This window comes from Montipora capricornis, chromosome 7 (genome assembly GCF_036669925.1).
Source record: "Montipora capricornis isolate CH-2021 chromosome 7, ASM3666992v2, whole genome shotgun sequence".
In the NCBI taxonomy this organism is placed as follows: domain Eukaryota; kingdom Metazoa; phylum Cnidaria; class Anthozoa; order Scleractinia; family Acroporidae; genus Montipora; species Montipora capricornis.
The window spans coordinates 37,137,627-37,162,530 of record NC_090889.1 but is presented as its reverse complement, the minus strand read 5'-3'; the positions used below and the strand labels follow the sequence as shown (position 1 = coordinate 37,162,530).

At 38.5% G+C, this 24,904-nt stretch overlaps 2 protein-coding genes across 10 annotated transcripts in view; both read right to left on the bottom strand.

The window, feature by feature from the left end:
• Nucleotides 1-5,900, bottom strand: part of LOC138057096 (gamma-aminobutyric acid receptor subunit alpha-1-like) — a 32,805-nt gene extending 26,905 nt beyond the window's left edge. Inside the window, exons 1-6 of one of the 7 annotated variants that reach the window (XM_068903122.1) lie at nt 5,792-5,900; nt 3,772-4,005; nt 3,317-3,392; nt 1,189-1,259; nt 982-1,055; nt 24-244 (exon numbers count right to left, since the gene is read on the bottom strand). In XM_068903122.1, the coding sequence (XP_068759223.1) occupies nt 24-244; nt 982-1,055; nt 1,189-1,259; nt 3,317-3,392; nt 3,772-3,784 (455 nt within the window). In that variant the 5' untranslated portion in view covers nt 3,785-4,005; nt 5,792-5,900. Of the gene's footprint in view, nt 1-23; nt 245-981; nt 1,056-1,188; nt 1,260-3,316; nt 3,393-3,771; nt 4,006-5,791 lie in introns of those variants that run through there. The other 6 variants (XM_068903121.1, XM_068903123.1, XM_068903124.1 and 3 more) reach the window with 6 other exon arrangements.
• A 5,190-nt stretch (nt 5,901-11,090) lies between these two features.
• LOC138057090 (gamma-aminobutyric acid receptor subunit alpha-1-like) lies at nt 11,091-24,696 on the bottom strand. 3 transcript variants are annotated; one of them, XM_068903112.1, is made up of 9 exons: nt 24,534-24,696; nt 22,045-22,120; nt 19,490-19,560; nt 19,284-19,357; nt 18,403-18,623; nt 15,665-15,747; nt 13,462-13,590; nt 12,417-12,766; nt 11,091-11,607 (listed from the first exon to the last, which is right to left on the bottom strand). In XM_068903112.1, exons 2-9 carry the CDS (start codon nt 22,098-22,100, stop codon nt 11,335-11,337), a joined length of 1,257 nt encoding a protein of 418 aa, XP_068759213.1. In that variant the 5' UTR covers nt 22,101-22,120; nt 24,534-24,696; the 3' UTR covers nt 11,091-11,334. The 3 variants fall into 3 exon arrangements, with proteins under 3 accessions (XP_068759213.1, XP_068759212.1, XP_068759211.1); XM_068903111.1 differs by lacking the exon at nt 24,534-24,696 and adding an exon at nt 22,500-22,645 and having other exon boundaries at nt 19,284-19,354; XM_068903110.1 differs by lacking the exon at nt 24,534-24,696 and adding an exon at nt 22,500-22,643.
• Between the last annotated feature and the right edge of the window lie 208 nt (nt 24,697-24,904).

Genomic DNA, 24,904 nt, shown 5'->3' with positions numbered 1-24,904 from the left:
AAGTTGTGATAATTTTTTCTTACCCAATGCTCATCACCATGTCACCACTGGGCCTGATTTTTACGGAGCTGTGCAGCTCTTCAACTGGGATCATCAGATTCGATTCACGTGCATTGTAGCAGTATGGATCTGGTTTCCATATCTTACTGATATCTCTTCCTCTTAAGATTTGTGTTCGGTTTGACTTGCCAGACAAGCGTAAATCTGTCCAATATTGGCGGAAGTAAGCGTGTACCTTGTATTCCTGAAGTAAAACAATAACGGATCTCGCTTGTCATCGCTATAATTACTAAGAGGTGCATAAATAGGGGGATCTTTGGAGAAGGCTTAGTAATAACAACCACAATAATCATCATCATTGTCATCATCATAACAATGACAATGATGATGGTAATAATAATAATAATAATAATAATAATAATAATAACAATAACAACAATAATAATAATAATAATAATAATAATAACAATAATAATAACAATAATAATAATAATAATAATAATAATCGTTTTTTTTTCCTAAAGAGCTGGTTATTGTTTGCTCAGGTAAAGGACCGAACAAGTGATCGAAAGGTTGTTGGTTCAACAAGCGCTGGGAGTTTTATCCCAGCATCCCGGAGTCACCACTTTAAGAAAAAAAATACCTCCTATTAAACTGTTATTAGTCTTAAGCAGAAGCACATGATCTTAAAGCGTGTAACTTGCAACTCTTTTCCTTGGAACAAAGCTGGGGATTTTAGGAAACCAATTTTATGCCCAAATATGGACAAAAATGAGATCGGAAGACTGGAAATAGACACTCTAGCGAGTTAACTTGAACATATCTAGTTGGATCAAGTGACAGTTAATGTCTTTGGACAAAACATGTTGTACTTACGTTCTAATTTTAGACTGTTATGTAAAAGCCTCGTTTTGATAACAATGAAAAGCCAGGCCACAAGCGACTTCGAAAACAAAGATCGTAAAATGTATTTTAGCGTACCATGTTAGCTTCCTCAATGTTTCCAAACAATTCAATATAGATGCTGCTTCGGATTTTCGTAGGTGTACCTTCTTCTAAAGGGTAAAAAAAAATGACCACTATTTCACTGCCTTGTTTCCGGGAGCTTGTCTCGTAGAATTTGCTCGACTTTATGATAAGTCATCAGTCCCAATCGATTGTTAGCTACATGTAAGTACCTATACCCACCGAAGTTTGGGTACGTTGTACTGTCGTAGTCTTTGAAAAACATGGTTATCACTTCTCTATCACAATAAATTCTGTTGACGCAATAGGAATCAAATTAACAGTGCAACAGAGTAATGGTGATAATGATGATAACGATATTGATGACGATGACCATGATGATGGTGATGACGATGACGATGACGATGACGATGACGTTGACGTTGACGTTGACGTTGACGTTGACGATGACGATGATAATGATGATGATGATGGTGATGATGTTTAAGATGATGAGGATGATGATGATGATGAGAATGATGATGATGATAATGGTGATGATGTTGTCGGCGATGTTGAAGATGATGACGTTCACGATAACGATGACGATAATGATGACGTTGGCGATGACGATGATGGTGATAACGATGAATATCTGAATGCGTTGGCATTTGCCTCTTAATCTTCTTCCTTGGTATCAAATACAAAACAGAGCAAGGCAGATTGAACATTAAAGGGATGTAGAGGATATTACTCGGCTGCTCGAAGTTATGATTTTATTTCGAGTGGTGAAAACAATATTTTACAAACAAGTGCAGCGAGTGAGTAAAATATTGTTTTTAACAAGACAAAATAAAATTCATTTCTTCTAGCCAATATAATATAATTTTAATATACAGACAGGGGTGTTTTACTCAGCATTTTGCTATCTAACACCGAGCTCAAACTTTATCGCAAATTCTTGCAGCTCGGCGGCAGGAATTTCTTCAATTTTTTCATTTCTTTTTCACTTGCAAGGAACTCCTTGAAGAATTTTAAGCCGTATGAAGTTTTATTCTTCGTGTTAGAATTTCCTTGTTTCTGAGAAAAAGGATTTTACGTCAGCTTTAGAGAACTTCACAAATCTATCAATCGCCATTCGGTACAACGAACTACGCAAAGGCGGGAAACGCTGTCATCAATATCCTCACTAGTGAAGAATTATGAATTTTATGAGTGGTGTATTTTCCAGTAAGACACTCCTGTCTGAGAGTGAATGCACGAGACATCTAAGGACCCTTTATGTAAAACCTTCACACATTTTAGTTTCATTTTCAGTTTCCGTTTATTTGCCACAATTTTCAGTATAATCAATGACATAATTTTAATATGCCATAAAAGACATTTTGGTGCCGAAGTGGTGAAGAAGGCCATTAACACGATTAGGAACTAAATGAGCATCACTCGATGACTGACTTGCTTAAAACGTGCAATATCAGCTTTCGTTTACTTTAGTCGGCGTTATTTGGGACAGTCGACAAAAATGTAAACGTTACGAAAACATGGGGAAAAAATTGTTTGTGTAAATAGAACAAAAACAACCTATTTTAGTATCGATAACTTAGCAGGGGTTTAATTTGTTAAAAGCAAACAGTTACATGGCCATTTTAGGACGTACCTCGCAGAAAGTTCAACATTGATCTGCACGCCGCAAAATTTCCCCAAAAAATTAACCTCCATTGTAAAATAGTGAATCAACATATTGCCAAATACGTTTAGCGGTCGTACTTTAGAATACTGCCCGCTAGAACAGTGGTCAGTTATAGCTACGTTTAAATTAAAGAACGGTATGTATGCATGTAACACCAACTGTTGCCTTCTCGTGTAAGCATAACTTTCCATTATTTTCCCTTCGATGGGCCGTTTTTCGAGCTATAGCGTGGGCCCATTAACTAAACGAAATAGAGAAATGATCAATGAACGAAATGATATATGAAATGAATCAGTTACTGAACTGCAGATATGAAACCAAGTAAGGCTATGATCCTTACTTGATTTCATATCCGCAGTTCAGCATATGTTTCATATTTCATATATCAAACCTCCATTGATTCATTCCACACGGGAAAATTAGAACCTGAAAATGACCAACGCCCAACGTCAGTGGGTTCATAGCTCAGTTGGTTAAAGCGTCGCACCGGTATTGCGAGGTCACGGGTAGAAGCCCCGTTGAAGTCCTGAAATTTTCAGGCTTCTCTACCGTGACGCAGTTGCTAAAATTGCGTCCATTACTGCGCTAATCATAGCCTTTCTTGGGGGAAATAATCCTCGCATTTTTCTTGACAATTTAAGCATTTGTCTCTTGTGGACGCCTGAAAATGAAAGTACTTACACTTCATAGCAGCACAGTAGAAGAAATAGTCGAAATCCTGCAGGCTCCATAGTCATTCTTGCGGTACAAACTAACACTAAGTAAACAAAAGAGAAATGGAAATTTTTGACTTAATTGAGGAATTTGATTATTTTGAGGTGATTAGAAAGAGGCGTTTTTGAGCCACTGACAGAATCTGAAAATCAGCATTTGGGTGCCAGGACAGAACTCTCTCCTACATTGTTAAAATTGTTGTCTCCAATAATTAAAGGATACTTTAATGCTAAACAATATAATTGTGGTAGTTTCAAAACAGGTCAATTCAAAAGGAAACAGCCCACTTTAAGTGTTACATCTATTGTAAAACCGCAACGTACGACTTCATCGCCCACTCAAATCATATATTTATTCCCAGATTTATTCACAGCTTAGTGTTTGTTCAGGAGCAATCAGTGGAACGTCGTATTCCTACTTACTCGTTCTCCTCATAAGTGAAGCGCGTATCTGACATCAACGCGTAAAGAAATTTTTTTGCGTGATCTTGCAATCATATCATGGACCGTCAGGAAGTCGGTTCATTGTCAGTGACGTGAGTTGTTACGTGAATGTCCGACAATTTTGTCCTTCTATTGTTGGATGGTATTTCTGGAGTTCATTCTGGCGTGCTAATCCTTTGTACGCCATTTTACAGTATTTGGTCAAGAGAAAGCCTAAAATGCAAGACAGTAAAACACTGTAAAGTCCCGAGTTTGACCAGCTTAGAACAGAGCAAATGCGGACGGAACGAGAGTTTTTCAATTTCATCATGATGCAAAGTCCAAGAAGTTAGCTTATCATCGGTTGTCACTGGTCATTTCGTTTATCCAATCAAATAAAAGACATTGTGGTTTCGTCTTTTGTTCTTTTCGTAATTCGCACGTGCCTTGTTATGCAGTCGATACGATTCTCAGCTCCATTACCCTTACTAGCAAATATTACGTAATAGCTTCTGTGTCTATGTTTGTCAGTGTGTTTTTATTTATATTCTATGTAGACTATATACACCCATAAGTGTTTTCTTTCATTCTTTCCCTTTAAAACCAAAACACCTTCCTGGTCCATCAACAGGGCCAAGTATTGGCCCTGTTTCTGTTATTTAATGCTTGTTTCTAATGTATTTTAGAGATATGTGGAGATCATGAAGAAGAGATTGGTCATCCAAGCATTTAGCCTCAAGTGAGCAAATATGACGCCCGATCGAGATTCATGCACAGGAAGTTGAACAATTAACATTAGGAAGTTGATAAAAACGAAAACAAATGCAATAAACGGAAAAAGTTTGAGAAATTGCTTGGCAGAAGTATAAAAAAAAAGACAGTCGAAGAAGGTCAGACATAACGAGGAGAAAGTTTGCAATTGATTTTTGAATAATCGTAACCCCGGGCTGTGGACTTCCATCACGGTTATCAACTTCAAATCGGCACTACTCCAAGGGATAAAGATTATCTAAATGCAACTCGATCTGTTTCCTATAAGATCGAATTCTTCAAGTTATATTTTTCTTAAAATACGTCACTGCTATTCATCGTACTCTCAAAGAAGTTTAACTGATTTACAAAAAAGTAATATATATACTTTCAAGCAAGGTTTCCTCGTATTGTTTAACTCATCTGACGCATAATCCGTCCAGACGAATTATGCGTCTATCATGTTATACATCTAGTGTAAAGACGGGACTAACTATATGAGACGCATAATTCGTCTTGGACGAACTTGGGCAAACATTTTTTCTGCGTCTGTTAAATTCGTCTAGTGTAAAGACGGGCACTAGACGCATAATGCGTCGGGATGAACTTTCCAGTTTTAGTGCGTCTTCGATGACGCGCTAAAATGGATTCTTCGTCCAGACGCATAATGTGTCTTGTGGCCGTCTTTACACTAGGCAAATTTAACAGACGCAGAAAAAATGTTTGCCCAAGTTCGTCCCGGACGAATTAAGCGTCTCTAGCATAAAAACGGCCAATATCAGACTTCTAAACTGCCCATGTTACAGCGAAACTGAGGAGCAGTGCCTGAAAGTTTTGGCAAACTTGCAATTGTGGCAAACTGGATACTATGGCGACGTCTAACTATATTTAAAGCTGGACAAGAATTTGCGTTTATAATTTCAAAAATACAACACAGATCAAGTTGGGTTGGCTGACAGTCACAAGTTATTGAAACCAGTACTTACCTCCTTTGGTCTCAGAATCGAATACAAGACAGTACATGAAACAAAATATGACAGAAAATGCATCGTACGCTGCGAGGGATCAGTTTGGATCGAACTACGCTTCCGCAGAGAATTTCAACGTTCCTATTGGTTTTGGTTTTGGTTTCTTGCGCCATCACGAAATTAATGCATTCGCTTGTGCAAAAACTATAACGTTAACTGCTTTGATGCTCTTCGATTACTTTGCAAAGGAAACAACAGACAACTTACATCCTGTAAAGCATAATACACTAATGAGAACTAACCTTAATTGACAGAAGGTGAACACCAATCTTCCTAGGAAATACAAACCAAATTTTCTATCGTTGCGTAAAGCCGAGACGAAATTGTGACTGTAAATGGGATTTAAGTGTCTGTGTGGTATTTAAAACAATACCATTATGCTATCATGCAAATTTGTTTGACCTTGAGCTTTTTGTAATGTTCAGAACAAGAGTTAAACAACCTCAGGGCGTCACCATTAACGATACATTAGTTTGCAATTTTCTGAAATCGAAATCAGTATATTGAGCTGGGATCCCTGTGATGTTTATAATGGCGACTAAAGATAGTTACTTTCAACAGAGTTAATGCATGGAGGTGGTTATGATACTCGACAAGTCTTTGTTTCATTTTCACCTCATGGTATGACGTAAGTCATGCTATGGGGTTTAGGGTTTGGGGGCGAAATTCAATTAAAAATCACTGACTCACTTTGTTAGACATTAATTTATGCATTAACGTGGATTAAACAAATGTTTCTCCCCCTCCCCGACAAGTTTACTTGTTAAAAGTCACGGTGTACGTATATTTGGGGGGTGGTACAAAGGCGGGAATATGCCGAACAACTTGGACTGATTCAAAATGGCGTCCTGTCCCTTGAAGCATGATGGTTTTTTGATTCCAAACCTGATCAAAACATACCTTTTGTGGAGCCAAAAATGGAAAGGAAATATGCTACAGAATACTCGACTGCAGGGAAATGGGCGTCTCAGTCCTAAAAGTGACGATAACATGAACGATTCGTGCGTGAAGACCCAAACACCCACGACGACGAAAACTTCGAAATGTGCTGTGTTTTGAATGCACATCACGGACTATGGGGCCTCTCGAGACTTTTGGGAACAAAGTGGTAGTTGGATGGAGGTTTAGAGTTAATTTTGGTAAACCGTGAGGTGAAGAGCCCAGCTAGGAGGACATCCTTGGACGACGACGAATCGACTGGCCACAGGAAGAAAGCAGTATATTGAAATGAGCGGTTTATCATCTGGGACAAAAGGGAAGCCTTCCTCCTCCTATCATATGGCATTTTGTGTAACCTCAATAGCATTATAGAGATGAAAACACACAAAAGTGAGTGTATAATGTACATACCACATGATATAGTAGTAGCTACATGTAAATGTATGAAGTAAACTTACTACTTCTCTATCAAGGTCAAAGGATACCAATTGAAATGATGTACTGGTACATCTATTCCAATGTTTGACTGTCAAGTTTTCTTTCCTGCATATTACACATGTTGAAAAACATTGTATAGAATTTCTTCTTGTTGCTGTCATCACACTTGATGCATTTTTGAGTGAAAAATGATGATAGTGATGAAATATTCCACCAGATTAATTTATATAACAACCTTCCAAAAAAGCACTGTTAATTAGCAATACCATCTGGACTTTTTGTTTGCTTGCTTTCTACTCTGTATAGACACCCTGACATAATAACAGACTGTGAAAAAATGTATTAATTTATAACACTTTAAATGCAAGAACTATAGGGAAGTAAAATATTTTATTGATCTCCAACTTCAGTTTTATGCAACTCATAACCTTTGTTGTGGATTATAACATTTTCTTGTTTGAAATCAGGATCTTACATCACTCTTCTGCTCTGTAATCCCTCATTGATTATCAAATTTCACTTAAAAGCTCCACATACAGTCTTTTCATTATAACAAATTAGCTGGTGATTTTACCAAATCTGTGAATAATTTAGTTGCCCAAGAATTTGTCCAACTGGAAAGATTTTAAAATTCTGTCATTAATCGTAATTACCAACATAATGCTTTGATTTACAATTGCTATATCCCAAAAAAGCCAGTAGTGTACCAGAAATGTAGATCACAATAATTATACAGTAACTTCGGAACAACAATTACATTTGTGGAAAAATTTCCCTTCAAAACAATAACACTGTGTAGTTCAATGTAATGTGTTTAATGATTTTACCATGGGAAAAAATTGCATTTCCTATGCTATGTGCCCATTACCCCCTCTGCCAACTCCTACAATTTTGGATCCGCAAGGCATCTTCCATCATTGGGCCTTGGAATATGAATGTACATGTACCATAGAATGACAGAGTAAAGAATTTTTTTTTTTTCAACAAAAATATAACAGTGTCAAAAAAACTTCAATAATAACAGCCTCTTTTTACAAAAATCAATAAAAATGTTATTTCACATGTCTCTAAAAATGCCAACTTCAGTACATTGAGAACAGTGTCATCCATAACATCATCTACTCTGTGATAAATGTTAGTCCCATATTTTAACCAAGAAAAACTAATTGCAAAGTTCAATAGACTTGATAAATTTCTCGTCACTGAGCACATCAAATGTTAACTTGGGTACATTGAGAAGAGTGTCCTCCATAACATCAGCTGACAGCTTTGATACATCCTTGTCAATTGTGTAACCATCTGCACTGGATATTTTCTGAAAGAGGTCTTGCAGCGCTTAATGGAGACAATAATAACGTCCAGCATTTTCACCATCCTCATTCTTGATGATCATGTTTGCAGTGCTGCTGCAGATCATGTCTGACTTTCGCATCTTCAGGTTACAAATGAGACACTTAAGTCAAGGGCGCCAAAAATTCATACCATGAGGTTGCTCTAAGGAGCCTTTGATTAGCCTTGGCGGCGCACGAAATGCACTTTTTTCGCGAAGATAACCAATCAAATCTTTCGATTAAATTATGCGCAACTAATTTGCGAATCCGTGCGAAGTGAAAACAAAAGATTTTGCTCTGTCACGCAGGTCAATTCAACATCCGATTCGATTGCGATATTGTTCTTGCTTTTGATAACCAGTCTCTCGATTAACTATGCTTTCAACTGAGGAGCCACTGAATGCAAATGAACTAACAAACCAAAATTATTACTTTGCAAACCGAGATTATTACCGCTCACTTTTAAAGTGCCCCTGTGACCAAAAAATCAATTCATATATTGTTTTTGGATTTCAAATATATGTTACTGAAACACAAAGCAACCAGAATTTTAAGCCTTGATTTTAAAAAGACACCTATCTATTGTAACTAAATTTTCCTATTTAATGGTCCGCCATTACTAACTTTAAGATCTGAACAGAGCCGGAGCGAGGTGAAAATGACGTCAAAGGCTTACTAGTTTAAGAATGCAATGCGTGGGTACGCAGCAGAATTAACAAGCAGCACGAGAGTCTTGGACTGCTGTCGCCTCTATCATGAAGTGGATCATAGCTTCACTTGATTTCATATCCGCAGTTCATATATGATTCATTTCATATACCATTTCATCATTGATTCATTCCTCACGGAACCATTAGAACCCACAAATGACCAGCTCCCAACGTCAGTGGCTTCCTAGCTCAGTTGGTTAGAGCGTCGCACCGGAATCGCGAGGTCACGGGTTCAAACCCCGTTGAATTCCTGAATTTTTCAGGCTTCCCTACGCACTTGAAAAAATTGCGCTCCTAACTGCTAAGATCATAGCTTAACTTAAGGACGTTCGCGCCAATTGTTTCTGCGCATCCTTACTGCGCACGCAAATGCACACGCCACGTCATACACGAGCGCGCGCGCTAAGTAATAAAATGAGAACTGATAGGGCAAAAGGCCATTGCTATAGCTTTGCCTGGATTTAACGGTCTTGGACGTTCGGTGACCCCTATTTTTCTTTCCAGAAACGGATTTTATTTACAATTATATCCACGTTGTCCAAAATCGAACAAAAAATCAATGTGGGAAGTTCAAAAAATTTCAAGATTTCTGCTCACGGGACATCAAATCCTGCCATCTTGCGGCTGCAAGGCGCGTGAAACTGTGGTCGCTAAATGCGAACTTGATCTTTAAGGGAACCTCACCAGTTGACTAAATTCACTTAATTAGTCCACTTAAACAATATTTGGCAGAGAAGATTTCACTTCAAAGATTTAATTGCAATACATTTGGGTTTACAGACACTGGCCTTATTCGATAACGAAGCCCGATTTTGTCACATTTTGGGTGTTTTTCCGGACATGTTCTCTCCAAAACGAAGTCGGTGACCCCCCATTTTTTTTACATTTCTGACATAACTAACTCATCATCTTACAGTGGTAAACGTTTCAGAAGAAAATCAATGTTGAAAAAATTTCGCGCGAACGTCCTTAAATTACATGTGCCGACCTTTCCCTGATACATAATATGAAACTACACTACGAAGCAAAGATTTTTTTTTACCATTTCGTTCATTGTTCGAGCCGCCAAATAGCGCCAAAATAACAAGGATTTACGCTGGTACTTGCCTTCTAATTAGACCAAAATACATTCACTTATCTTGAGTTCCAAGTTTTGGGCTGTGCGTTTCTTTCACGCTTCCATCAGTGCCGACCCCTAATGACTTTTCTTCAAAAAATACGTTAAATAAAACATTTCACGATAAAACAGAATCGAAAAGGAAGCTTTTTCACGAATGGATGTAGCCTTCATCTGGTCGCACGAATGTCAGGCAGGATGTGAAAAAAAAAAAAAAAAAAAAAAACGGGAAGAACAACCATTTTCCATAGCTTTCTTCGCACAAAAAGGCTGCCATATTTATGTTAGCTTAGCAACCTAGCATTCTTACGCTTTCTACTGCTGTTTCAAATATCTGCAGACTCCTAGATGCGAAAAATCGCGCCAAATTACGAATGTCAAATATACTCGACTGTTCTTCCTGTTTTTCACATCCTGAGCCCAGAGGAATACCGCTAAAAATGTCTGATATTTCTCTCAATTTCGAAAAGGAAGCCCTAGGCTGTAAGCTAAAAGTCACTGGATCCCCTCCGACTTATATAAATCAGCAGCGCAGTCTAGAATCTGAAATAGCTCTGTCAATATACATCCCATATCTAATTCTGATGAAATGGCATGAGCTTGTTAGAATGAAAGACGAGAGAGGAAATGAGTTTGACTACATTGACCTTCTTAATTTTTGGATTCCTGGTCGATGGTTTAAATTAAGTAAGGAAAACGGATCAAGAATCCAAGGAAGATTGAGACGTGAAGCTGGTACAGTTGCTCCATGTTGATTTCGCAATTTGACTCCAGTGAGCATGCTCCTTTGGTTTCAAGGGTAAAAGCAGACACAAATCATCACGTGAACAAAATGTCATGAATTTCTGCTAATGATGCAGAGTAATGCAGGATGACAGCAAAATTTTAAAAGTAAACTTTGGGTATCGTTCTTCTTCTTCTGGTTGTGGAGGTTCTTTAACTCAGATACGACTAAGGGTGTGAAGAATGAGATCAAAGGAATAATAATAAACAGATTCAGTCAAGATAATTTATCCATATATATTATTCAGGGAATTCTTACAGACTTCAAGGCTTGATTTCTCAGATCAATACGTCATTGGGTAAAGAATTCCATTCCTTTATTGTGCACAGGCAAAAAAAGAGTACTTTTGGTATATGAAGATATATTTTCATGGCCGATCTACCGCTTTCAAACAAAAGCAAATTTCGACCAACTAATCTTGCGTTTTGTGCTATCGTCCATTTAACGCAACACAACCCTTGTCTGTTTAGTAATGTGTCCAGTAAAAAATATTGTAACAGGCAAAGGTCAAAGGAAACAATACACGCGAAATGCTGTCAATCAGGTTTGCCATCTTTTTCATTCTTTTGTTTTTCGTGTTCTCTTGTATTTCGCAACTATCCAACGATATCTTGTCAACTTTGATGTCCTTAAGACCCATTTCAAGGTCTTCTCCATTCCCCATATAAGCATGGCCATTGGGCTTCTTGCTACTTCTATCATTAGTCTCGGAGCCAGACAGTGATTTGGATTTGGGGATCTAAAAGATTGGAAGAATAGAATGAGCAATCAACAACGACATGGTGACAATTAAGATAATGATGACGATGATGATATTGATGACAACGACCTTGTCATGATAACTGTGATAGCCATGTTGACGACGATGACAATGATGACGCTTTACGATAATGTAAATTATCACGAAGAAGTCATCGTGAATAATCGGGTAAAGTTGGTAATAATATGAATAATGGCGATGATGATGACGACGAGAGAGATGGTAATCACGATGATAATGATGACAACGACTGTCAGTAATCAAGTAAACTGCTCCTGGGGACGACAATGGTCATAATGATGACGACGACAATGATGATGATCACGATGATAATGATGATGACGAAGACGATGTTGGTGATGACGATGACAATAATGATAAACCTCACTAAATGACTTCGTCAACGACGAGGTAAACATGAATTGAAGCATCAACAAGTACACCTTATCAAAAGCCCATGATAAGGAGCTTGCCTCTCCCATACAAGCCCTATGAGTCAAACTTGGCACCTATCTTTCTATTTTTAGAACGACCCTAGTTCTTCGGCTCTCCACGCTCTGTTTAGAATGGATAATAACAATAAACTTATTGTCAAACGGAGACAAAAATAGCAAGACCAATATATGCAAATTGTGCAAGTTGATGCAAATTGATGTAAATGTGAATCTCCTGCTGAAGGGTTAGTTCTAAAAATAGAAAGATACGCGCAAAGGTGGACTTAAGGATACAGAGTACATGGAGGCGCCTCTTCATTCGTTCCTGACCGTACTTCACAAAAACTGCGTTACCTTGCGGCTTATATTTCCATCCTTTTTGGTCGCTTTCTTTATGAGTATATACACGGTCGTGGATTCAATCAAAGACAGGAACACGAAACTGAAGGATACAAGCAGGTACCAATCCAATGTCTTTGCATAGCTGACTTGAGGCAAGTTACTATTCACAGATCCAAGGAGGAACATGATGGTCAGAATTGTGGTGATACCCAGAGCCATTCTGTTGCCGATGTCATCTTTTTCCATCCAGAAGGCGATCCAGCTTAGCATCACAAGAAACATATCCGGTAAGTAGATCTGAATGAGAAAGTAACCAAGGCGTCTTTGAAACGAGAAGGTGACAGTTATTGTTGAGTAATTCCCTAGCAACGGAAATGAAAAAAACGTATGTCAGCATTTATGTTCCCTTGATAGGCTAAATAAACCCCCCCCCCCCCCCTTTTTTTCTTTCTTTTTTTGGACGCGCCACAAGGATGAACGTGACTTCGGATCCAGACCTAAGCGACATAATGGAACATGAATTTCTGTTGTTTTTAATACAATGTGTTAGCTCATGTGACCAAAAGCCATATTTGCATACTACAAGAAAAGGAAAACTTTTCAGTAAAATAGAGTTCAATAGGCCACATCGGAAAATACCATAACAGTCTTTGTTTCCCCCCCCCCCCCCCCCTTTCTCCCCAAAAAAAATTTGCATAAGCATTGTTTCCATTTTATTCCAAATTTTTAGGGACAAACAAAGAGTATTATGGTATTTTCCGAAGTGGCCTATTCCTAGAAGCATATTTCATTCCTCCAACATGGCCGCTGCTTCTTTATTTCAATGGCTGACGTGACGTCAGTAAAAATACTCCATAACGTGTGCCGTTATTCTTATCTTTTTAAGTCTTAAACCCATGTAACAAAGATAAGAATTCCAACCGTCATTTCTTTTGTTTCTACAGCTCGAAGATAATCACGGAAATGCTCAAACGAATAAATAAGCCTAGGATGATTTTGAACCCAGACAGACAAACGGACAATAAACAGAAAAACAAGTTACCGCGAAAATACCTACCAACGGCATAAACGCTTACATCAGATGATAACTTGAATCCTTTGTATTCAAACTGAGCCATTTCCTTGCTTCCAACTCCAACTTCTTCCGGAATCCATTCGTACATAATTTGATCAGCAGTATAGGCGTCTATCGTGATAGAGATACAGAAATCCTCACTCGATACAAGTTATCTCCTTTCTCATTTACCAGCTTACAATTTCCTTCGTCGTATCTCACAACAATTGTGGGAAACCCATTCTTCGACACCTCAGCGCCAGTAATGTTCTCGGGTCGGGACATTCGCCACCTAACCGAGTCCCAGAGCCTCAGTCTTTTAGCAAAATGGTACAGCGGTGATAAACGTGGTAAACCAATGCATTTTTTATACACTTGACGTTTGGTATGCGGCCGGCTGGGCAACTATGTATAGACACCTTACTATAAGAATATATAAGTAGTTTTCAAACATTGCAACAGTATCAGCCTATTGAGGAATTTTTAAATCTTTTCCGGAATTTTTGTCTTAATTATTAACAAACATTTCGACTGAAACCATCAGTCTTTATCAATGAAGTTTGTCACGTGAAAAATTCCTCACTTGAACTGAATCTGGATGAACAACAACATTCACTATCAGTATCAGCCTAGCATACCAAACGTCAAGTGTTTATAAAATCCGTTGTTTTACTTTGTTTATCACCGTGGCCGCTTTTTTTCTTCTATTATTAGCTAAGATGGTCTAAGAACAAGAGTTTAAGGCCCTGCCACACATATCCGAAGATTTCTTAATTAATCCGCATCTTTTTCTTTGCGGACTCGCCTTCCTTCCAGACGTATCCGGCGAATGCGACATGGGAATCCGCAACTTTCTGACTTTCGCTGTCCAGATTGGAAAGTTTTCAAACGCAAACAATTTTGAGTCGTGGAGGCATTCTCTTCAAAATGGAACTACGGTCCGCCAACTCGGTGCTGTTGGCCTGTAGGCCTTTTTGAATGTTGTTTGATCTGTCGTAACAGTGGTTTGTTTATGCTTATCATTGTTTGTGTTCATCCAATTTAATGCATAGATCGTTGCATGGCATTGCAATCTTTAGTTATAAAAGTTTATCAAGAACACGTTTAATATGTCATTGAATAGGTTATCAAGTGAAGCTATGATCTTCGCAGTTAGGAACGCAATTTTTACAATTGCTTAGAGAAGCCTGAGAAATTCAGGACTTCAACGAGGTTTGAACCCGTGACCTCGCGATTCCGGGTTCAAACCCCGGGTTCAAACCCTGTTGTAGTCCTGAATTTTTCAGGCTTCTCTAAGCAATTGTAAAAATTGCGTTCCTAACTGCGAAGATCATAGCTTCACTTGATTTCACATCCACAGTTCATATATGATTCATTTCATATACCATTTCATCATTGAATAGGTTATGTCGAAGAATTCGTGATCAAACCGTGAGACGTAATTGGACAAAGATTATATTTGGATATACTATTTCTATAATAACATGCCATAGAAACCCACGCCATGCCTTAAAATTCACTATCTCCTACTGAATGACTGATATTTTAGTCAGTCACGCAGAGAGAAAGAGAGAGAGAGAGAGGGGATCTACTGCGAGTCTCCTGGACCTAACTCGACCCATGCCATAGAGGAGTCATTATTTTCCGCGTCAATTAAATTGCTAATTTTGATATTTGACAATACGTAATCAAAAAAGAAAGACCTATCAGAAGTCCATTATACTCAGAGGAGCCGATCTCTCTCATTCGGCCTTGGTCCATCAATTTAGGGTATCATTTCAATTTTTAAGACAGGTCCCGCGAAATGATGACCAATCAGATTAGGTCTGATGACCACAACGCCTCTGATTGGTCTGCAATCAAGTAGACGCGCGAGGGATTGCTAACGCAAAAATTAAAAAAGACTTTAGCCGTTCTCGTGCTAAATTTAAAATAGCAGTAAGCTTCCTGAGAATATATAATACAGTAAAATGATGGGCAGCATTCCATCGCAGATCAACACATCTAGGTTGTGGACTTCTTAGAAGGGGTGTGTGAATTGTAAGCTCCAAAGTTGGTTCGTGACCTCCTATTGAGCGCGGGAAGGTGACAATGTCAGCTAAAGTCACAATTTGTCAGGTTTTTAAATTCGTTTTTCGAGCACGCAGGAGTCTTCTTTAATTATTGAAATGATCCTCTTCATTAAATTAAACTACCTACTACTTACAGCTTCCAAATTCGAGATGACACGTCTGTGAGTCTAATGGGTAATCTTCTAGATTCATAACGCAAGAAGCGAGTATGACAGCTCTGAAATGAAATCAAAGATGAAGTGAATGTATAGCAATTATAATAATAATACGAGGAACTGATCCTCGTACTTACTAAGACAATTTGGGAAACCATGCAATTTTGATGAAGAAATCAGTGAAAATAGGGCGGATTTGGCCAGATGCTTGTGACCTTTTGGCTATAAGTCTTAAAGGAATCCTTTACTTTAACAAAGATAACTTTACACCACAGAAAATAATATAGTTACAGTTACAATTGTTTGAGATTGTTTGTATCCAAAGGAAATGAATTACAGAATTAGCCAGTATCAAAAATATCGTAATAGAGGTTTTGCACGGCAGCCATATATTGGGACAATAGATTCTTTTTCCTATGGGAAAAAATGTTCTTTCTAATGCAAAACATTTTCATTGTTCCTGCCATGCAACATGGCTGCCGTGCAAAACCTCTACTCTCTTTGTTTGTCCCTCCACAATTTTGCATAAGCGTTGTTTCCAGTTTTTCTTGGGACCATTGTAAGTCCCAAGATAAAATAAAAGCAATGCTTATGCAAAATTTTAGAGGGGCAAACAAAAAGTGTTATGGCATTTTTGATACTGGCTAATTGCTTGTTCACATTCGTTTTCACATTTCCCGGGTGCCGCCATCTTGGAAAATTGTCCCGTGTTACAATTGCTCTGTTGTTACAAAACACAAGCTATTTGTATCAGGACAATAGAGGAAACGTGACACGTTACAATTATTACGGAGCTTAGAGTACGCAAGGACAACGACGACGATGACCACTACTTCGAGAACGCCATGAAAAAATAGGGAGCTTAAGCAACGACAACAGCGACCGCAACGAGAACGTCATGTCAAAATATAAATTCACGTTCATGTAATCACTTCGTGACTATTTATTATGAAAAGGGTGTCGTATTTTCTAAAAAGGACACTGCATGGTCGGAACGGCGGTTAACTTAGGGGATAAAATGAAATTTATCCTCAAGTGCTGACTTTTTTCATAAAGCCTCAAATTTGGCTATTTCACGTTGTTGTTTTGCAGACGAGCATTCTCGTCACCAGAGCCTCGGGTCGACCCAACGCTCTGGGAAACTCTATTTAGAAGAACATGCGCTGTAACGTTCTTATAGCCAAAAATTGGCTATTTGAACCTCACTGCGCCTGCTCACTCCTCGAGCTAAAACGAATGCACCAATTAGAGACGCTTTTGACTGTTCTTCGCGAAAACCAATGAGAAGACACTTTGTTTGAGGGTTCCCCAGTGCTCTTCTCTCCCTCAGTCAAGAGAAGAGCTCTGGGGTCGAGATTGGCAGACGACGGCAAAAACATGCAAATTTGTGACATTTTCGTTGCTGTCAACTTCGTCATTGCTTACGCCCCGCACGTGCGTTTGACATGTTGGCGCGTTCCTTCGCCGTTCTCGAGCTGACAGCAGGGAGTTTAAAGCACTGGCTAAACTATCGAACGAAGTTGGATTCAACGCTCCAACGTAACTTTGTTCGCTTCGACATTGTTCGACTGTTTGGCCGCCCATGTTGAAAGATGTTCGTCCAACATGTTTTGTTCGATCAAGTGTTCGATGGAATCTCTTTTGATCAAACAGCAAATCCAACAATCACTGAAAAATTCTGCTTGACGTAACAATGTTACAGTGTTTTGCCGCTCTTCCAACAAAGTTGTCTCCTGAATCGAGTCTCGTCCGCGCTGCTAGCCAATCACGAATCGCTATCAGCCTTATTTTCAAGCCTACAGTAGGCTTCTAGCATCATTTGCAACAAAGATGACGGACACATCGTGGTTGTTGATGTCGTTGATCAACAGCCAGAACCCTTTATCGGCGAGTATGAAGCAAGGCCAAGTCCGAGGGACACTTTTTAAAAAGTCCCGTTTATCATGATCACTCTCTTTGGGGATGTCTGGTTCGATAGCGTTTAAAATTTCTGCAAATTGATCGCGGCTCGTTCTCATCACCTCCTATACGTGGATGTATCTTGCAGTGAACATAGCCTTTTCTACTCGTTCTCTTAAATCCTTCTTTGGGCTTTTCCTCGTTTGAATCGAAATTGAAAGGTCGTAAGTTGGCCTCTTGTTCGGGAGCACTCGGATTTTTCCGATCATCCCCATTCGCTAAGTGGTAGACCTGCCGAACTCGTAATCGGAAGGTCATAGGTTCGACTGCTGCAAAGGAGCACTCGGATTTTTTTCCGAGTATGCCCGAGTCACCATGTCAGGAAGTGATAGAGGTGAACAGGTGAATTCTTAGCCCTTTGACTTTCAGGATTGATCAATATGTAAATTCACCTCTCACTTTCAATACACTGTCAGGTAGACAAGTATTGAGAATGAAGATTATTATCAGTGCAAGGGAAGGATCCTAATATAACAGCAAATTCTCATGACCAGCCAAGGAAGAAAGGTATGGAAGTAGTTAGGAGAATGAACTTTCAGATCATGTGAGTCAAATGGTTGAGGACGCAGGTGAGACTGAAAAGGGAAGAGAAGAGAGATGAGAGACGAACTGAAGAAGCAGAAGAAAGGAGGGTAAATTAAACGTAGTATTGGAGTTGGTCTTTAGACGTGTAGATGAATTGATAAAGCGTTTGTGATTCAGCCCATAGTCTCACATTCCCATTTCGAGCTTACCAAGTTGTGATAATTTTTTCTTACCCAATGCTCAGCACCATGTCACCACTGGGCCTGATTTTTACGGAGCTGTGCAGCTCTTCAACTGGGATCATCAGATTCGATTCACGTGCATTGTAGCAGTATGGATCTGGTTTCCATATCTTACTGATATCTCTTCCTCTTAGGATTTGTGTTCGGTTTGACTTGCCAGCCAAGCGTAAATCTGTCCAATATTGGCGGAAGTAAGCGTGTACCTTGTATTCCTGAAGTAAAACAATAACGGATCTCGCTTGTCATCGCTATAATTACTAAGAGGTGCATAAATAGGGGGATCTTTGGAGAAGGCTTAGTAATAATAACCATAATAATCATCATCATCGTCATCATCATAACAATGACAATGATGATGGTGATAACAATAATAATAATAATAATAATAATAATAATCGTTTTTTTCCCCAAAGAGCTGATTATTGTTTGCTCAGGTAAAGGACCGAACAAGTGATCGAAAGGTTGTTGGTTCAACAAGCGCTGGGAGTTTTATCCCAGCATCCCGGAGTCACCACTTTAAGAAAAAAAATACCTCCTATTAAACTGTTATTAGTCTTAAGCAGAAGCACGTGACCTTAAAGCGTGTAACTTGCAACTCTTTTCCTTGGAACAAAGCTGGGGATTTTAGGAAACCAATTTTATGCCCAAATATGGACAAAAATAAGATCGATGCTGTTGGAAATAGACACTCTAGCGAGTGAACTTGAACATGTCTAGTTGGATCAAGTGACAGTTAATGTCTTTGGACAAAACATGTTGTACTTACGTTCTAATTTTAGACTGTTATGTAAAAGCCTGGTTTTGATAACAATGAAAAGCCAGGCCACAAGCGACTCCTCAAAACAAAGATCGTAAAATGTATTTTAGCGTACCATGTTAGCTTCCTCAAAGTTTCCAAACGATTCAATATAGATGCTGCTTCGGATTTTCGTAGGTGTACCTTCTTCTAAAGGGTAAAAGAAAATGACCATTATTCACTGCCTTGTTTCCGGGAGCTTGTCTCGTAGAATTTGCTCGACTTTATGATAATTCATCAGTCCCAATCGATTGTTAGCTACATGTAAGTACCTATACCTACCGAAGTTTGGGTACGTTGTACTGTCGTAGTCTTTGAAAAACATGGTTATCACTTCTCTATCACAATAAATTCTGTTGACGCAATAGGAATCAAATTAACAGTGTACCAGAGTAATGGTGATAATGATGATGACGATATTGATGACGATGACGATGATGATGATGATGACGATGGCGATGACGATGACGTTGACGTTGACGTTGACGATGATGATGATGATGATAATGATGATGGTGATGATGTTGAAGATGATGACGATGATGATGATAATGAGGATGATGATGATGATAATGGTGATGATGTTGTCGACGATGTTGAAGATGATGACGTTCACGATAACGATGACGATAATGATGACGTTGGCGATGACGATGATGGTGATAACGATGAATATCTGAATGCGTTGGCATTTGCCTCTTAATCTTCTTCCTTGGTATCAAATACAAAACAGAGCAAGGCAGATTGAACATTAAAGGGATGTAGAGGATATTACACAGCGGTGCGAAGTTATGATTTTATTTCGAGTGGTGAAAACAATATTTTATAAACAAGTGCAGCGAGTGAGTAAATTATTGTTTTTCAAAAGAATAAATGAAATTCATATCTTCTAGCCAATGTATAATTTTCTTTTTATTATACAGACAGGTGTGTTTTACTCACCATTTTTCTATCAAACACCGAGCTCAAACTTTATCGCAAATTCTTGCAGCTCGGTGCAGGAATTTCCTCAATTTTTTCATTTCTTTTTCACTTGCAAGGAACTCCTTGAAGAATTTTAAGCCGTATGAAGTTTTATTCTTCGTGTTAGAATTTTCTTGTTTCTGAGAAAAAGGATTTTACGTCAGCTTTAGAGAACTTCACGAATCTATCAATCGCCATTCGGTACAACGAACTACGAAAAGGCGGGAAATGCTGTCATCAATATCCTCACTAGTGAAGATATGGAAATGTTGTTTCCTAAAAATTTTATGGGTGGTGTATTTTCCAGTAAAACACTCCTGTCTGAGAGTGAATGCACGAGACATCTAAGGACCCTTTATGTAAAACCTTCACACATTTTAGTTTCATTTTCAGTCTCCGTTTATTTGCCACAATTTTCAGTATAATCAATGACATAATTGTAATATGCCATAAAAGACATTTTGGTGCCGAAGTGGTGAAGAAGGCCATTAACACGATTAGGAACTAAATGAGCATCACTCGACGACTGACTTGCTTAAAAAGTGCAATATCAGCTTTCGTTTACTTTAGTCGGCATTATTTGGGACAGTCGACAAAAAACGTAAACGTTACGAAAACATGGGAAAAAGATTGTTTGTGTAAATAGAACGAAAACAACCTATTTCAGTATCGATAACTTAGCAGGGGTTTAATTTGTTAAAAGCAAACAGTTACATGGCCATTTTAGGACGTACCTCGCAGAAAGTTCAACATTGATCTGCACGCCGCAAAATTTCCCAATAATTTTAACCTCCATTATAAAATAGTGAGTCAACAAATTGGCAAATAAGTTTAGCGGTCGTACTTTAGAATGCTGCCCGCTAGAACAGAGGTCAATTGTAGTTACGTTGAAATTAAAGCAGGGGCACCCAACGTCAATTTTCGGAAAATATCTGTTCGGAAGACGATCAGAGATCTAGAATTTTCGGAACATTTGTTGTAAAATGTCTTGCTTGCCTGCCTCTCCTAGGATTTTCGAACATCTGAAAAATGGTATAATTGCCCATTTTTAAAGGACTTTTTACCCCAAAAAGGTCACCTAGAATTTTCGGGAGCCTTTTTTCTGGCTGAAATTTTCGAAAAGGTAGGTTTTGATCCCTATAATTTGCGGATCACTAGTTTTTCAGCTAGGAAATCCGAACAGATGAAAAATTTTTAGGGGATAAAAATATGCCTATATCTACCGTCTAAATACTAGCTAAAATATGTTTAACAATGCTATGTTTAAGTAGTTTTGAACTATATTCTCGTTGGGTGCCCCTGATTAAAGAGAAACGTGTAGGGCACGGTATGTGTGCATGTAACACCAAGTGTTGCCTTCTCGTGTAAGCATAACTTTCCATTATTTTCCCTTCAATGGGCCGTTTTTCGAGCTATTGAGTGGACCCATTAACTAAACGAAATAGAGAAATGATCAATGAACGAAATCATATATGAAATGAATCAGTTACTGAACTGCAGATATGAAACCAAGTAAGGCTATGATCCTTACTTGATTTCATATCCGCAGTTCAGTATATGTTTCATATTTCATATATCATTTCCTCCATTGATTCATTCCACACGGGAAAATTAGAACCTGAAAATGACCAACCCCCAACGTCAGTGGGTTCATAGCTCAGTTGGTTAAAGCGTCGCACCGGTATTGCGAGGTTACGGGTAGAAGCCCCGTTGAAGTCCTGAAATTTTCAGGCTTCTCTACCGTGACGCAGTTGCTAAAATTGCGTCCATTACTGCGCTAATCATAGCCTTTCTTGAGGGAAATAATCCTCGCATTTTTCTTGACAATTTAAGCAATTGTCTCTTATGGACGCCTGAAAAATTAAGGTACTTACACTTCATAGCAGCACAGTAGAAGAAATAGTCGAAATCCTGCAGGCTCCATAGTCATTCTTGCGGTACAGACTAACACTAAGTAAACAAAAGAGAAATGGAAATTCTTGACTTAATTGAGGAATTTGATTATTTTGAGGTGATTAGAAAGAGGCGTTTTTGAGCCACTGACAGAATCTGAAAATTAGCATTTGGGTGCCAGGACAGAACTCTCTCCTACATTGTTAAAATTGTTGTCTCCAATAATTAAAGGATACTTTAATGCTAAACAATATAATTGTGGTAGTTTCAAGACAGGTCAATTCAAAAGGAAACAGCCCACTTTAAGTGTTACATCTATTGTAAAACCGCAACGTACGACTTCATCGCCCACTCAAATCATATATTTATTCCCAGATTTATTCACAGGTTAGTGTTTGTACAGGAGCAATCAGTGGAACGTCGTATTCCTGCTTACTCGTTCTCCTCATAAGTGAAGCGCGTATCTGACATCAACGCGTAAAGAAATTTTTTGCGTGATCTTGCAATCATATCATGGACCGTCAGGAAGTCGGTTCATTGTCAGTGACGCGAGTTGTTACGTGAATGTCCGACAATTTTGTCCTTCTATTTTTGGACGGTATTTCTGGAGTTCATTCTGGCGTGCTAATCCTTTTTAATTTGGTCAAGAGAAAGCCTAAAATGCAAGACAGTAAAACACTGTAAAGTCCCGAGTTTGACCAGCTTAGAACAGAGCAAATGCGGACGGAACGAGAGTTTTTCAATTTCATCATGATGCAAAGTCCAAGAAGTTAGCTTATCATCGGTTGTTACTGGTCATTTCGTTTATCCAATCAAATAAAAGACATTGTGGTTTCGTCTTTTGTTCTTTTCGTAATTCGCACGTGCCTTGTTATGCAGTCGATACGATTCTCAGCTCCATTACCCTTACTAGCAAATATTACGTAATAGCTTCTGTGTCTATGTTTGTCAGTGTGTTTTTATTTATATTCTATATAAACTATATACACCCATAAGTGTTTTCTTTCATTCTTTCCCTTTAAAACCAAACCACCTTCCTGGTCCATCAACAGGGCCAAGTATTGGCCCTGTTTCTGTTATTTAATGCTTGTTTCTAATGTATTTTAGAGATATGTGGAGATCATGAATGACGGTTAGAGATTGAACGTCCAAGCATTTAGCCTCAAGAGAGCAAATATGACAATCGATCGAGATTCATGCACAGGAAGTTGAACAATTAACGTTAGGAAGTCGATAACAACGAAAACAAATGCAATAAACGGAAAAAGTTTGAGAAAATGCTTTGCAGAAGTATATAAAAATAACAGTCGAAGAATTAAGGTCAGACATAACGAAGAGAAAGTTTGCAATTGATTTTTGAATAATCGTAAACCCGGGCTGTGGACTTCCATCACGGTTATCAACTTAAAATCGGCACTACTCCAAGGGATAAAGATTTCCGCTGAGTAAAATCTAAATGCAACTCGATCTGTTTCCTATAAGCTCGAATTCTTCCAGTTATATTTTTCTTAAAATACGTCATTGCTATTCATCGTACTCTCAAAGAAATTTAACTGATTTACAAAAAAGTAATATATATACTTTCAAGCAAGGTTTCCTCGTATTGTTTAACTCATCTGGCGAAAGCACTTCCTTTAATATCAATGACCGTTTTTATACTAGAGACGCATAATCCGTCCAGACGAATTATGCGTCTCTCATGTTATACATCTAGTGTAAAGACGGGACGAACTATATGAGACGCATAATTCGTCTTGGACGAACTTGGGCAAACATTTTCTCTGCGTCTGTTAAATTCGTCTAGTATAAAGACGGGCGCTAGGCGCATAATGCGTCGGGATGAACTTTCCAGTTTAGTGCGTCTTCGATGACGCGCTAAAATGGATTCTTCGTCCAGACGCATAATGTGTCTTGTGGCCGTCTTTACACTATGCAAATTTAACAGACGCAGAAAAAATGTTTGCCCAAGTTCGTCCCCGACGAATTAAGCGTCTCTAGCATAAAAACGGCCAATATCAGACTTCTAAACTGCCCATGTTACAGCAGAAACTGAGGAGCAGTGCCTGAAAGTTTTGGCAAACTTGCAATTGTGGCAAACTGGATACTATGGCGACGTCTAACTATATTTAAAGCTGGACAAGAATTTGCGTTTATAATTTCAAAAATACAACACAGATCAAGTTTACTTCCTTTTGTCTCAGAATCGAATACAAGACAGTACATGAAACAAAATATGACAGAAAATGCATCGTACGCTGCGAGGGATCAGTTTGGATCGAACTACGCTTCCGCAGAGAATTTCAACGTTCCTATTGGTTTTGGTTTTGGTTTCTTGCGCCATCACGAAATTAATGCATTCGCTTGTGCAAAAACTGTAACGTTAACTGCTTTAATGCTCTTCGATTACTTTGCAAAGGAAACAACAGACAACTTACATCCTGTAAAGCATAATACACTAATGAGAACTAACCTTAATTGACAGAAGGTGAACACCAATCTTCCTAGGAAATACAAACCAAATTTTCTATCGTTGCGTAAAGCCGAGACGATTACTTTAGCATCAACGAAATTGTGACTGTAAATGGATTTTAAGTGTCTGTGTGGTATTTAAAACAATACCATTATGCTATCATGCAAATTTGTTTGACCTTAAGCTTTTTATAATGTTCAGAACAAGAGTTAAACAACCTCAGGGCGTCACCATTAACGATACATTAGTTTGCAATTTTCTGAAATCGAAATCAGTATATTGAGCTGGGATCCCTGTGATGTTTATAATGGCGACTAAAGATAGTTACTTTCAACAGAGTTAATGCATGGAGGTGGTTATGATACTCGACA